Genomic DNA, 14,189 nt, shown 5'->3' on the forward strand with positions numbered 1-14,189 from the left:
TTTATTACAAGAGGATTTGAGTAAAGAAGTCTTACTGCAATTATATAGGGCCCTGTTGAGACCACACCTGGAGTATTGTGTACAGTGTTGGTCTCTTTACCGAAGGAAGGATATACTTGCCTTGGAGGAAGTGCAACAAAGGTTCACCAGACTGATTCCTGGGATGGGGGGCATTGTCCTATGAGGAGAGATTGAGTAGACTAGGCCTATATTCTCTAGAGTTTAGAAAAATAAGAGGTGATCTCATTGAAACATACAAAATTCTTACAGGGCTTGACAGGGTCGATGCAGGGAGGATGGTTCCTCTGGCTGAGGAGTCTAGAACCAGAGGTCACAGTCTCAGAATAAGAGGTCGGCCATTTAGGACTGAGATGAGAAATTTCTTTGGAATTCTCTACCCAGAGGGCTGTGTCGTTGAGTATATTTAAGTCAGAGATCGATCGATTTTTGGATATTAAGTGAATCAAGGGATATGGGGATAGTGAAGGAAAGTGAAGTTGTGGTGTAAGATCAGCCATGATCTTGAATGGCGGAACAGGCTCGAGGGGCCGAATGGCCTACTCCCGCTCCTATTTCTTATGTTCTTATTTATCTGAGGTATACCACGAATTACAACAAATACCTTGGATGTTTTAGTCAAATACTTCATCTCTCCCAACAATAAGGGAGCTAATTCTGGCAACAGAAACAGAAAATGTCTGAAACACAGCAGGTCAGTCAGCGTCTGTCGAAAAAACAAAGTGGTGAAAATTATGGACAGAGTCCTTCAGTTCTGAAGTCATACTCAACCACAGATGCTGACTGTCCTTTGTATTTCCAACACTTTCTATTTTGATTTCAGCATTTGAAGCTTTTTGCAATTCTGAAAGACAACTTCTTGTTTAAAAGAAATCTTTGGTCTACCCATCAGCACCCAGAGTCGAGCCAGCATTCATGGAAACAGTGGCTTGTCTAATCTCTAAGGAGATCAGTGTTGAGCTAAGTTTAATCTGCTTCGAAGCAAAAGGGGAAGGAAGTGAGAAAATCAGACACCCAGCCCCACCACAAATTGTGCAGAGAGCATGAGAAATGCTATGGAACTCTATACACAAGTTCCCGGAACATATGGATGTGCACGCCTTGACAACAACTTGTATTTGTATAGCACCTATAAGGAGTATTATAAGACAAAAATAAATCTGACACCGAACCACAAGGAGAAATTAGGACAGGTGACCAAAAGTTTGGTCAAAGTAGTAGGTTTTTAGGAGTGTCTTAAATGAGGAAAGACCGATAGAGAGACAGGCTTAGGCAGGGAATTCCAGAGCTTGGGGCCAAGGCAACAGAAGGCATGGCCACCAACAGTTGAGTGATTATAATCAGGGATGCTCAAGGGCAGAATTAGAGGTGTGAGGTGCATAAATATCTCGGTGGGGTGGGGTCGGGGGGGCTGCTGGGGGAGATTACAGAGATATGGAGGGTTGCCACTTTGAACAGACCCTCAAGGACCTTGCAGGAAATTTGCAAAGGAACGAAGAAGCTAAAACAGGAAAGGTCCTCAAAGCTGCTAGAAGGCCCCAAGGTTAAATTGCAGGGGGACCAGTTTGGAGCTGGCATCCACTATTCAGACCGTTTTCGAAAGGGAAACTGGATAGTGCCCTATCTAAAAGGTTTGATCTTGCAAATTGATTCCTCTGTCCTCTTGGCGATGGGTGGGGAGCTGTGGTTGAAGGTGGTAACGAACCCTGTCATTCGGCACCTTGCTCAGGGCAAGAATCAAAGCAGTAATTAGTGGGTTACCTGATGATGTATCTCTGCCTATTTTAAGGTTTAATTCCCTCCTCCCATATTGTGTTCATGGGCTGACAATGGCTCTAAGTGGGATGCTAACTTACTGTTCCACATCCTTGATGTATGATATTGGCGGTGGAACTGACAGATGTGGTGTCATTAACATAGGGCATGAGTACAATTTTTATGGATGTTTTTAGACATTTACAGCTTTGAAATCGAATAAAAAGCATATAAATAAAAACAAGTTCATAATGTTATACGGTATTGAAAATTGACTGGCCTGTGGTGCCAAATCCTAGCAAGACGTTGATGCAATCAGGAGGAAAGCGAGAAAACTGGTAGGTAATGGAAGAGGAAAATGAGTATTGGGACGACGTGAGCTAAAACATGTGTATTTATTGAGGTATTGAGATTTACTTTGGTTTATAACCATACGAACAATGGTAAAGACCATCTGATCCACCAAGTCTGTGTCACACAATTGCGATACCTTGTCTATCACAACATATACACTCCACCCTACCCGAAACCACGTGATCTCCTGGGACAGGCAAGAAAACAGATTAAAAACTCAGGCCAATTTGGGGGTGGGGTGGGGGGGTGCGGGGAGCGGGGAGGGGAGGGGAAGGGAATCTGGGAAGTTCCTCTCTGACCCAACGAGGCGATCGAAACTAGTCCAGGAGATCACTCTGGCCTTGAATTCTCTGTAGTAACTACCTTCTGTAAGAGGTGATCGCCGCCGCAGCCAGAAACAAATCCAGACTTCCCATGTTAAGCTGCAGCTTTGGGTGTCCATTATCAGCTGTGCAGTGTGAGAAATAACCCATAAATAAAATGCTATTGCTTAGACCATGAGTTGTGTTTCATTCAATTGGTGTTTCTCTGTTAGGTTGTCTTGAGATGCTTTGCTTGTAATACAGTATATGTAGTCGATAATTTCAACAGTTTCAGTTCAGCTAGGCACCTTTCATAGGCTTGCTATCTAGAATTTTAGGGTCAGTAACAAATCTGTGGTTGAATCTTTGTCTCCATTGCATTCGCACTGGAGATAGGGTTATGAAAGGAACCCTTCATGCACTGTTCACCTTCCTTCTGGTATGTGAAGAAAGAAACCGCAGACTTGTGGACTGAAACCATTGAAGTATCGTAAACATAAGGCCATAACTTGAGTCGGGGAGGACTGCGCAAATAGTGCATTCACAATTCATTTAAACCAAAGCTGAATTAATGTTTAAAGTTTGGTTATAAAAAATGAAAATAAATGCTAAATTGGTCTTGTGCTTTTCCCTGCACACTGAAGTTTAACTGAATAGACTGCAGTTATTTCAGTAACTGGAGGTGTGGGTGGGCTTGCAGAGCTGAGCCTGTAATGATATTAATGTGCAGATACCATAAATAACAAAATGAAAGCTAAGAGGGTGTTATTAATTCCAGCCTGTCGTTTTAAGTAATCTGTATGTGGTTTTTCAAAAATTAAATTTTGATTTGATTCATTTGTGGTTGTAAGCGAAAAACCTTTTAATCTGTTTTCATCCACGGAATCCTCTACTGTGGTTCTATCGTGTGATGAGGTGCAGGGTTACTGTTTGTGTTGTGTTATGAAAATGCCAGCATTGATGCAATACCACAGGAGGGGAAAAGAGCCTTGTTACAAGGTGGTCACCACCAGCATGTCTGTGGGGTTACCTTCTGACATTGTTCACCCGGCAGTCATTCGCAGATCATGTATGTTTGCTCATTCCCGCAGCATTCTCAATGAGAAGCCCTTGCCAGATGGATGGGAGATGCGCTTCACCGTTGACGGCGTTCCGTACTTTGTGGACCACAACAGAAGGACGACAACTTACATTGACCCACGCACCGGAAAGTCAGCACTGTAAGTCTTTAAAGTGGCGAATTTGATCACATGCATAACTTTTCTAATGAGAAAGAAATATTGGCCGTTGAGCACTGACTGTCGGCAATAAGTGATGAGGGACTGGATAAAATAAAAATACTGTCAAATCCAACACAGCTTGTTACTGGATGAAAGTCTCCTCCATTTGAAGTTTTGAGCTACAGTCTCCGTTGCCCATTCAGTTGGATGCTTGAAAAACCTCCTGCGAGTATTTGAAAATGAATACAAAGAACTCTCCTGGTGTTCTGGCCAACATTTCTCCCACAACAGCTATCGCACCACGGTTCATATTAGCTAGTCATTAATCTTCCTGCTTTTTGCATGTGTAGAATGGCTGCCACATTAGCCTACACAAGTCACTGCATTCCAACGTTAAAGGAGTTTATTTGAGGTAAGATCATTTTTGATGTGGTAAGGTGTGCATAAATGCAAGTATTTCCTTGTTTGTGCAAGTCCAGAGCATACAAGTGCTCATACTTGAGTTCTTTGGGGCTAAAAGGAAATATAAAGTGACAAATGAAATTGACCCTGTTACAACAGGTGCAGGAGCTAGGAATATGGGAATTATACCCTGCATCAAACCCATTCTACACCTCATTTGGGATCATGTTTTTATAATTTAAAGAGTTACTTGGGTTGACTTAATCCTTTAGTTTCGTTGCAGTTGTACGCTACAGGTTGTGAGACTTCAGTGTGAAGCCTTGCTTTGGTTATCATTTGCAAACAGAGGACTGCTCATGGCTTATCAGATGCATTGCTCAACACCCTGCTGTCATACCTTTCACCCCAACAAAGTACCCAACCCTCATTGTTTCTCTTCTGAGCCTTCTACATTAGAGTGATGATAATAGTGGAATGTAGCAAATGCCGTGCCTGCCTTTCTCGGTTGCAATGCTTGCAACCTCTGGTTTTACTACTCGGATTTGAAGTTGTAGGCTGTGCACTTCTTTACTGCATTACAGTGGCACTATTTGGAAATAAATCCAGCCTTTATTCTAATTTACATCTAATTACGCTTAAAGGGACATCACACTTCTGGTCCGCACACAGTCTATTGCTTCTGAGTTGAAATACTTCTGCTCACCAAGAAACTGGCCAGAACCAATGATTGAGCTTACTTGTGCAGGGCAAATATTAAGTATCGTTTCATTTGTACAAATATTGTATTCAGTTTTCCTTGCCTAACTTCAGCCTTCAAGTTGGAGCTTCTGAGGGCTGTATCCACGGTGTGGCCTTGGACAACGTGGACCATTTTCCATACCTCTGCAAGGACAGACATTGATGACGAGATCCAACACTGCCTCCGGTGTGCCAGCGCAGCTTTCGGTTACCTGAGGAAGATAGTGTTTGAAGACCAGGACCTCAAATCTGGTACCAAGCTTATGGTCTACAGAGTTGTAGTGATACCCGCCCTCCTATATACAACAGATATCTCAAATCGTTGTAAAAGTACCACCAACGCTGCCTCCGCAAGATCCTGCAAATCCACTGGGAGGATAGACGCACCAAGGTCAGTGTTCTCGTTCAGGCCAGCATCGAAGCACTGATCACGCTCGACCAGCTCCGTTGGGTAGGCCACATCGTTCGCATGCCCGACACGAGAATACCAAAGCAAGCGCTCTACTCGAAACTCCTACACGGCAAGTGAGTCCCAGGTGGGCAGAGGAAACATTTCAAGGACACCCTCAAAGCCTCCTTGATAAAGTCCCCACCGACATCTGGGAATCCCTGGCCCAAGACCTCCCAAAATGGAGGAAGAGCATCCGGGAGGCCGCTGAGCACCTCGAGTCTCGTTGCTGAGAGAATGCAGAAATCAAGCGCAGACAGCGAAAGGAACATGCGGCAAACCGGGCTCCCCACCCACCCTTTCAATCACTGTCTGCCCCATCTGTGACAGAGACTGTAATTCCTGCAGTGGACTGTACAGCCACCTGAGAACTCGGAGTGTGGCAGCAAGTCTTCCTCGATACCGAGGGACTGCCTATGATGATGATGCATCACTTCAGGGTGAGAAAGATGACCTGTTCTGAAATCTGTTTTATCCCACAACTAAATGTATCCCTCATAGACTGAGCTGTAGGGCTGCTTCCAAGGCTGGGAGTGGGGACTGTTCTGTGGCTTGTTCATCTGCTGTAGAATAGCTAGAGGTGACTAGCAGATGGAGGTTAAGCATAAATAAGTTTTGAAGTATAATTCAAATAAGTGTTTCTTGCACTGTGGACATTACAACCTATTATTCACTTCCCCTCTCCTTTCTTCCCCCCCCCCCCCCCCCCTTCCCATCCTTGTGTTTTTCAGATCGAATGGTCCAAACATTGCATATGTGCGTGATTTCAGATCCAAAGTTTCCTATTTCAGGTTCTGGTGTCAGGTAAGCAGCATTTCATTCCGTGCAGTGTGGGGAAGAATTTCCGGGGGTTCTCCCGATCTACTGCAGTATGTTTAGCAAAAGACCGCCGGAAAATTTGGAAAAACCACTCTGCGCCATTGGCCTAGGGGTTCCTGCCGAAGTTAGATCAGGAGAACCCCTGCGGAAGTTCCAGGAGAGTCTTTTGGGAAGAATTATTTATATATTGAAATTGTTTTGTGTTCCAGCAACTGGCTGCGCCTCAGCACATAAAAATAACTGTGACAAGGAAGACCTTATTTGAGGACTCATTTCAGCAGGTAATTTTGGGGGATGGATGCGGGGGAATGTAACGAAATACTTTAATCTCAGTGAGTGTAAAGATACTCAGAGGATCTGATCCCTTGCCCCTGCCACACCCTCCTCCTGTCAGCCAGCCACGAGGGATGCAAGAGTGTCACAAGGCCACTCACCCTCATTTATTTTTCCTCCCTCTACAGGACAGCTGAGCCTAAGAAACCATTGACCCAGATTTATGGCAATCTCTCCTTTCAGCAGCAGAGTGGTGTGGGAGAGACCTAAAGACAGAAGTTTTTTTTTATAGAAGTAGGAGAAAAATAAATGAAGCCTTTGGAGTGGCGATCAAACCTCATTAAGCTGCACCCCAATTTATAAATACATTTTGCTGGAATTTAAGTTCAGAAAACCTGACTTGAGCTTACAATAAAACATACTGCCAGGAGTTTGTAAAAGTTTCTTTTGTGATTTTTTTTTTTGTTGTTGTACCCAACACCATTAATGGAAGAAGAATTCTATCCTAGATATTGCTAAATGCAGTTAAGATAACATTGCAGGCATATACATCAGTGAAATAAGTGATTCCTGCTCAAGCTAATGAAAAATATTCTCAGATTGACCTCTACTTTGTGTTTCAGATTATGAGCTTTAACGCTCAAGATTTGCGAAGAAGATTGTGGATAATTTTTCCAGGAGAGGAAGGCTTAGATTATGGAGGTGTAGCAAGGCAAGTATTTCCATAATAGGCATGAATTGGGCACAATATTCCAGCTGGAGCCTAACCCTTGTTTTATAAAGCTTTAGCATAACTTCTTTGCTTTTCTATTCTATCCATCTGTTTATAAAGCCAAGGATCCCATATACCTTTTTAACATCCTTCTCATCTTGTCCTGCCACCTTCAAACATGTGTGTACGTACACCTCCAGGTCTCTCTGTTCCTGCACCCCTTTTATAATTGTACCATTTAGATAATATTGCCTCTCATTCTTCCTACCAAAATGTATCACTTCACACTTCTCAGCATTCAATTCAGCTGTCACATGTCTACCCATTTCACCAGTTATGTCCTCCTGACATCTGTTACTATCCTCCTCATGGTTTACTGCATTTCCGAGTTAATCTCAGATCGGCCCTAACAGGTTTCCTATCTTGCTGCCAAAGATCAGCTAGTATCTGGCATAATGGTGGGAGAGGCACCGGCTGTGACATCTAAATAAACATGAAAATAAAATGTATAAATCCTCCCTGTTCAGCAATCTTGTATCGTCCATAACTGAGACATACAGACCAGAAAGGTCCCAGGTTCAATCCTGGTCTCTGCAGTGTTAGCTGATCCCTCAGTTAGGGAAGTGAAAATCAGCCAGGATTCTCACACAGTTGCTGTTCAGCAATCCCTGCTGGGAGGGAATGCATATGTGAGCATTGCGGCGGGAAAAAACGGATACTGCTATGGTACCTTCTGGGGCCAAAATGGCCTGTCAGCCTTCAGACATGCAACAAAACATGCCTTTATATAGCGCCTTCAGCTGCCTGAGGAAAAGAGTGTTTGAAGACCAGGCCCTCAAAACTGTCACCAAGCTCATGGTCTACAGGGCCGTAGTAATACCCGCCCTCCTGTATGGCTCAGAGACGTGGACCATGTACAGTAGACATCTCAAGTTGCTGGAGAAATACCACCAACGATGTCTCCGCAAAATACTACAAATCCCCTGGGAGGACAGGCGCACCAATATTAGCATCCTCGTCCTGGCCAACATCCCCAGCATTGAAGCACTGACCATATTTGATCAGCTCCGCTGGGGAGGCCACATCGTTCGCATGCTAGACACGAGACTCCCAAAGCAAGCGCTCTACTTGGAACTCGTCCACGGCAAATGAACCAAAGACGGCAGAGGAAACATTACAAGGACACCCTCAAAGCCTCCCTGATAAAGTGCGACATCCCCACCGACACCTGAGAGTCCCTGGCCAAAGACCGCCCTAAGTGGAGGAAGAGCATCCGGGAGGACGCTGAGCTCCTCGAGTATCGTCGCCGAGAGCATGCAGAAATCAAGTGCAGGCAGCGGAAGGAGCGTGCAGCAAACCAGACTCCCCGCCCACCCTTCCCTTCAACCACTGTCTGTCCCACCTGTGACAGACTGTGGTTCTCGTATTGGACTGTACAGCCACCTAAGAACTCATGTTAAGAGTGGAAGCAAGTCTTCCTCGATTCCGAGGGACTGCCGATGATGATGATGTGGTAAAACGTCCCAAGGTGCTTCACAGGAGCATTATCAAACAGAATTTGACACTGAACCACATCAGAGAATATTAAGACCGATGACCAAAAGCTTGGTCCAAGAGGTAAGTTTTAAGGACCGTCAAAAGGAAGATAGAGGTGGAGAGGTTATGGGAGGGATTTCCAGAGCTTAGGGCCTCGGCAGCTGAAGGCACGGTTGCCAGTGGTGGAACGATTTAAAATCGGGGATGCTCAAAAGGCCAGAATTGGAGGAGCACAGATATCTCGGTTGTGGGGCTGGAGGAGGTTACAGAGATAGGGAGGGGCGAGGCCATGGTTGCACAGGAATAATAGCCACTTGGGTACGGTACTATACCCCAGTAAGGAGTCGACACTTTCAGGAGAAAATTCATGAGCAATAGAAGTCTGGCCAAAATGCAGGTTCTTGAAAATAGTGAACAGTGATTAACACGTGCTCTGATTGTACAAATAACTGATTCTAGCTCAAGCTGAAACATTGTCATACTTTTAACTTAAATTAAGGGAGCAAAAGCGTGCGCTCACCTATTGGATATTGCTTGGAAACTACTGATTATATAGCTGTTGTGGTATATTCAATGAAGCTAGGCTGCTACCTAACTTGGTCGAGCACCAATTCGGTTTGGTCGGCCACAGATGAAATGAAGTGGCTTTAAAAATGAGTCAAGATTGTATGTTACGAATTACTTCAGTCTTACTACCAGTGTATCTAATATCCATATTTTTGTTAATAGAGAATGGTTCTTTCTACTTTCCCATGAAGTTTTGAACCCCATGTATTGCCTCTTTGAATACGCTGGGAAGGAAAATTATTGTTTGCAAATAAACCCAGCATCTTATATCAACCCAGACCATCTGAAGTACTTCCGGTTCATCGGTCGGTTCATAGCTATGGTACGTTCCAGGGCTTACTTGAGCCTTGACATTCCTGCTCTCTTTTTTACTGTATACAGGACTAAAACTGGTTAGATGATAAGTAAGCCATACATTTAACTAGATTCTGCCATTGGTTACTAAGGAATACAAATATCATTGCTTTTGTTAACAAATAACCGTGATATACCTTCTACGTTGTTGCTGAAACTTCAGCACTGCATCCTTGGCTAGTAAACACTAAAAATTAATGAAAATAATCTGCGTGTCTATAAATCTGTGACACTTGAGAAGTATACTGAGATGGTAACCAGAAACGTGGTGTTGGAGGGGTGTGTAGAGAGGGTAGTTTAGGCAACAGATTTTACAGGAGTTGCAAGTCTATAGATATTGTTAACCTTACTCTTTAATCAATATTTTTAAGGTATCTGCTGTTTGTCTCAAGTTTCTCAGACTGGTAAATTACATTGATTGTAATTTCACATTTGGAGCATTGCTTTTCTTACAATTCAGCTGCATAGTAGCATTAAGTCTAACTTCCCTTGTCCTTTCTGCTACCCCAAATGTCTTTAGTGGTCGTGTTTTCTAGCATCTTGTCTACAACCCTACACTCGTATAAGTGTATAAAAATATGGGATTGGATAGCTTACCTACAAAAATGTAATTGTGTACAGAATCGCGGACATTCCTTACACTTTGTGCTAAATAAATTCTCACAATGGCACAGCTAAGATCCTGACATAAGCATCAGGACTTTCCTGGTATTTTCGGTGCTAACTAAATCGTCAACACTGCAGGTGCAGACCAGTTTGCACTTGCGAGCTCTTGTTTTATCTTTGTCTTATTGTCATCTCACTCTACTGAGCGCTGACTGTAGAGATTTATTGCAAATCTCAAACATGTTGTAATGGTGCGCTGTAAACTGCTCAAGGGCTTGTCAGTTCTGCTTAACATACCTATGTGCTTCTGTGTCAGCAATAAGCACGGTTTGTGTGTGATTTCTAGAAATCAGTTCCAAGTCTTGTTTTGCATTTCCTTTTCTTGGCAGGCACTGTTTCATGGGAAATTCATTGACACCGGATTCTCTCTGCCATTTTACAAACGTATGCTGAGCAAACCCATAGTAACCAAAGACTTGGAATCTATTGATCCAGAATTTTACAACTCCCTCATTTGGATAAGGTTTGCATTTTAATATTTTTTGGTGTTGATTGCAAGGTTTAACTATTAATGTTGGTGCAACTAAATTTTCTTAAAGTAGCGTAGAATAGGAACATACTTCAGGCAAGGGATGACAATTGATCCATTTAGTCTACCCCAATAACTTATCCCTTTCCCTTTTGATCCGATACCGCCATGTCCTTTTATAAAGCTTAATCCTTTCAGATGTGAGTAAGCTGTATATTCCTTTTTTGAAATCACTTATCTTAAAGATTCCCGTCCAACTACATGCGCTGGCACATTGTTCCATATAATGCATAGCATTTCAAGTTGGGGGCTGATAATCATTGCATACCCCTCTCTCCCCATTCCTCAGTCCTATTCCTCTGCAAATCTAGCTGTTAATGGAATAGACCTTGGCTGCCTTCTCTGTAATGCATTCCTTCTGTTATTGTCAATGATTCTGGCCTCGCGTTGGGGTATGGCAATTCAGTGAACTGGATTTGAGGACAGTGGGGGAGGAGGGGGGGCGGCGGCGGCAGCAGGTACAGAGTGCCTCTAAACTGGGACGGGGGTAGGATTTGGAAAAGTAATTGTTCAGGTAATTTTTGGGGAAGTGATGGTTTGGTCGGTCTGTTGAAAATCCAAGTATCATTTCTTTTCTATTTTCCAGGGAAGTATAACCCTGGAATTTTCCAGGGAAGTATAACCCTGGAATTTTCCAGGGAAGTATAACCCTGAACCCCTCCCCCTGGAACTGCATCACCAATATTGTGTCTTTAGCATTTGGATTTCCCTCTTAAATCTTTCGTATACTTGTTATTTTTTTCTCCAACACAAGTAAAGGAATGTTGGGTATACCTGCAGTTTGTGACACAGACCATGGCGGTTACTTGATTTCAACCGTTATAGGCGAAAAAATCCCGGCCATTCTTAAGGTGTCCGCTTATTGAATCTGCTGGTTAGCTTTTGTCAGTTTTCTAGGTTGGCCTGTATATTGATTGCAACTTTACAAATAAATTTTGGGAGTTCTTAAAACTCCTCAGTATGTAGAGTGCCAGTTAAGGTGCACAAATGACTACCTTTAATAAGATGGTCTCGTGCATTCTAATGGAAGATTGAAACGCTTAGACAGACCAGGATTAAATTTTTTTGTTGAAGAGAACCACAATTCTCTTCCCCCAGAGGGAGGGGGTGGACCACAAATAGAGCTGGGCCATTTTATGAGAGTACTCGAGTCAGGAAACGTGGAGGCACAATTCTTGGGCAGTATCCATTATAAGATTGACAGGCAAAACAAATTCATAGCAGTTCAGAAGTAGCTGCTCTTCTGAGTTTGCCGTTAAGTTCATTACCCAGCAGAGCAGGAGGAACTTTGCATCTGAGCTGTGCTGTAATGTGGATGTACCTCATACTGGCACTAGAATGCTAGAACTGCAATAATATTCTATTCAGCTCTGGAGAAGGGATAACCAAGGAAATAAAGTAGAGTATCAAATCAAATCAAAGACCAATGCGTATAAGGTGGCCAAGGTTAGTGGGAAACTAGAAGATTGGAAAATTTTAAACAACAGCAAAGAATGACTAAAAAAGCAATAAAGAAAGGAAAGATAGATTACGAAGGTAAACTTGCGCAAAACTTAAAAACAGATAGTAAAAGCTTTTACAGATATATAAAACGGAAAAGAGTGACTAAAGTAAATGTTGGTCCCTTAGAAGATGAGAAGGGGGATTTAATAATGGGAAATGTGGAAATGGCTGAGACTTTAAACAATTATTTTGCTTCGGTCTTCACCAAAGATTGCTGGTCACAGGAATGTGGGAAGGGAGGACCTTGAGATAATCACTATCACTAGGGGGGTAGTGCTGGACAGGCTAATGGGACTCAAGGTAGACAAGTCCCCTGGTCGTGATGAAATGCATCCCAGGGTATTAAGAGATGGCAAAAGTTATAGCAGATGCATTCGTTATAATCTACCAAAATTCTCTGGACTCTGGGGAGGTACCAGCGGATTAGAAAGCAGCTAATGTAACGCCTCTGTTTAAAAAAGGGGGCAGACAAATGGCAGGTAACTATAGGCCAGTTAGTTTAACATCTGTAGTGGGGAAAATGCTTGAAACTATCATTAAGGAAGAAATAGCAGGACATCTAGATAGGAATAGTGCAATCAAGCAGACGCAGCATGGATTCATGAAGGGGAAATCATGTTTAACTAATTTACTGGAATTCTTTGAGGATATAATGAGCATGGTGGATAGAGGTGTACCGATGGATGTGGTGTATTTAGATTTCCAAAAGGCATTCGATAAGGTGCCACACAAAAGATTACTGCAGAAGATAGAGGTACGCGGAGTCAGAGGAAATGTATTAGCATGGATAGAGAATTGGCTGGCGAACAGAAAGCAGAGAGTCGGGATAAATGGGTCCTTTTCGGGTTGGAAATCGGTAGTAAGTGGTGTGCCACAGGGATCGGTGCTGGGACCACAACTGTTTACAATATACATAGATGACCTGGAAGAGGGGACAGAGTGTAGTGTAACAAAATTTGCAGATGACACAAAGATTAGTGGGAAAGCGGGTTGTGTAGAGGACACAGAGAGGCTGCAAAGAGATTTAGATAGGTTAAGCGAATGGGCTAAGGTTTGGCAGATGGAATACAATGTCGGAAAGTGTGAGGTCATCCACCTTGGGGGAAAAAAACAGTAAAAGGGAATATTATTTGAATGGGGAGAAATTACAACATGCTGAGGTGCAGAGGGACCTGGGGGTCCTTGTGCATGAATCCCAAAAAGTTAGTTTGCAGGTGCAGCAGGTAATCAATAAGGCGAATGGAATGTTGGCCTTCATTGCGAGAGGGATGGAGTACAAAAGCAGGGAGGTCCTGCTGCAACTGTATAGGGTATTGGTAAGGCCGCACCTGAAGTACTGCGTGCAGTTTTGGTCACCTTACTTAAGGAAGGATATACTAGCCTTGGAGGGGGTACAGCGACGATTCACTAGGCTGATTCCGGAGATGAGGGGGTTACCTTATGATGATAGATTGAGTAGACTGGGTCTTTACTCGTTGGAGTTCAGAAGGATGAGGGGTGATCTTATAGAAACATTTAAAATAATGAAAGGGATAGACAAGATAGAGGCGGAGAGGTTGTTTCCACTGGTCGGGGAGACTAGAACTAGGGGGCACAGCCTCAAAATACGGGGGAGCCAATTTAAAACCGAGTTGAGAAGGAATTTCTTCTCCCAGAGGGTTGTGAATTTGTGGAATTCTCTGCCCAAGGAAGCAGTTGAGGCTAGCTCATTGAATGTATTCAAGTCACGGATAGATAGATTTTTAACCAATAAGGGAATTAAGGGTAACGGGGAGCGGGCGGGTAAGTGGAGCTGAGTCCACGGCCAGATCAGCCATGATCTTATTGAATGGCGGAGCAGGCTCGAGGGGCTAGATGGTCTACTCCTGTTTGTAATTCTTATGTTCTTATGTATTCCTCATTTTGAAAACACAAAGATTCACATGCTGCCTTTAGACCTTGGGATTTTAGTCTGGACTGTCCTTTGAGCTTGACTGCCCCTCAATGGGCAATG

General features: G+C 43.4%; 1 protein-coding gene across 2 annotated transcripts in view; it reads left to right on the forward strand.

The window, feature by feature from the left end:
• LOC139277597 (E3 ubiquitin-protein ligase Itchy-like) overlaps positions 1-14,189 on the forward strand; it is a 112,971-nt gene that overhangs the window by 79,464 nt on the left and 19,318 nt on the right. For both annotated transcript variants that reach the window (XM_070896274.1, XM_070896275.1), the window contains 6 exons: positions 3,521-3,649; positions 5,969-6,041; positions 6,266-6,337; positions 6,953-7,041; positions 9,307-9,466; positions 10,494-10,627. In XM_070896274.1, the coding sequence (XP_070752375.1) occupies positions 3,521-3,649; positions 5,969-6,041; positions 6,266-6,337; positions 6,953-7,041; positions 9,307-9,466; positions 10,494-10,627 (657 nt within the window). The remainder of the gene's footprint in view (positions 1-3,520; positions 3,650-5,968; positions 6,042-6,265; positions 6,338-6,952; positions 7,042-9,306; positions 9,467-10,493; positions 10,628-14,189) is intronic.

The sequence above is a fragment of the Pristiophorus japonicus genome, chromosome 12, assembly GCF_044704955.1.
Source record: "Pristiophorus japonicus isolate sPriJap1 chromosome 12, sPriJap1.hap1, whole genome shotgun sequence".
In the NCBI taxonomy this organism is placed as follows: Eukaryota; Metazoa; Chordata; class Chondrichthyes; family Pristiophoridae; genus Pristiophorus; species Pristiophorus japonicus.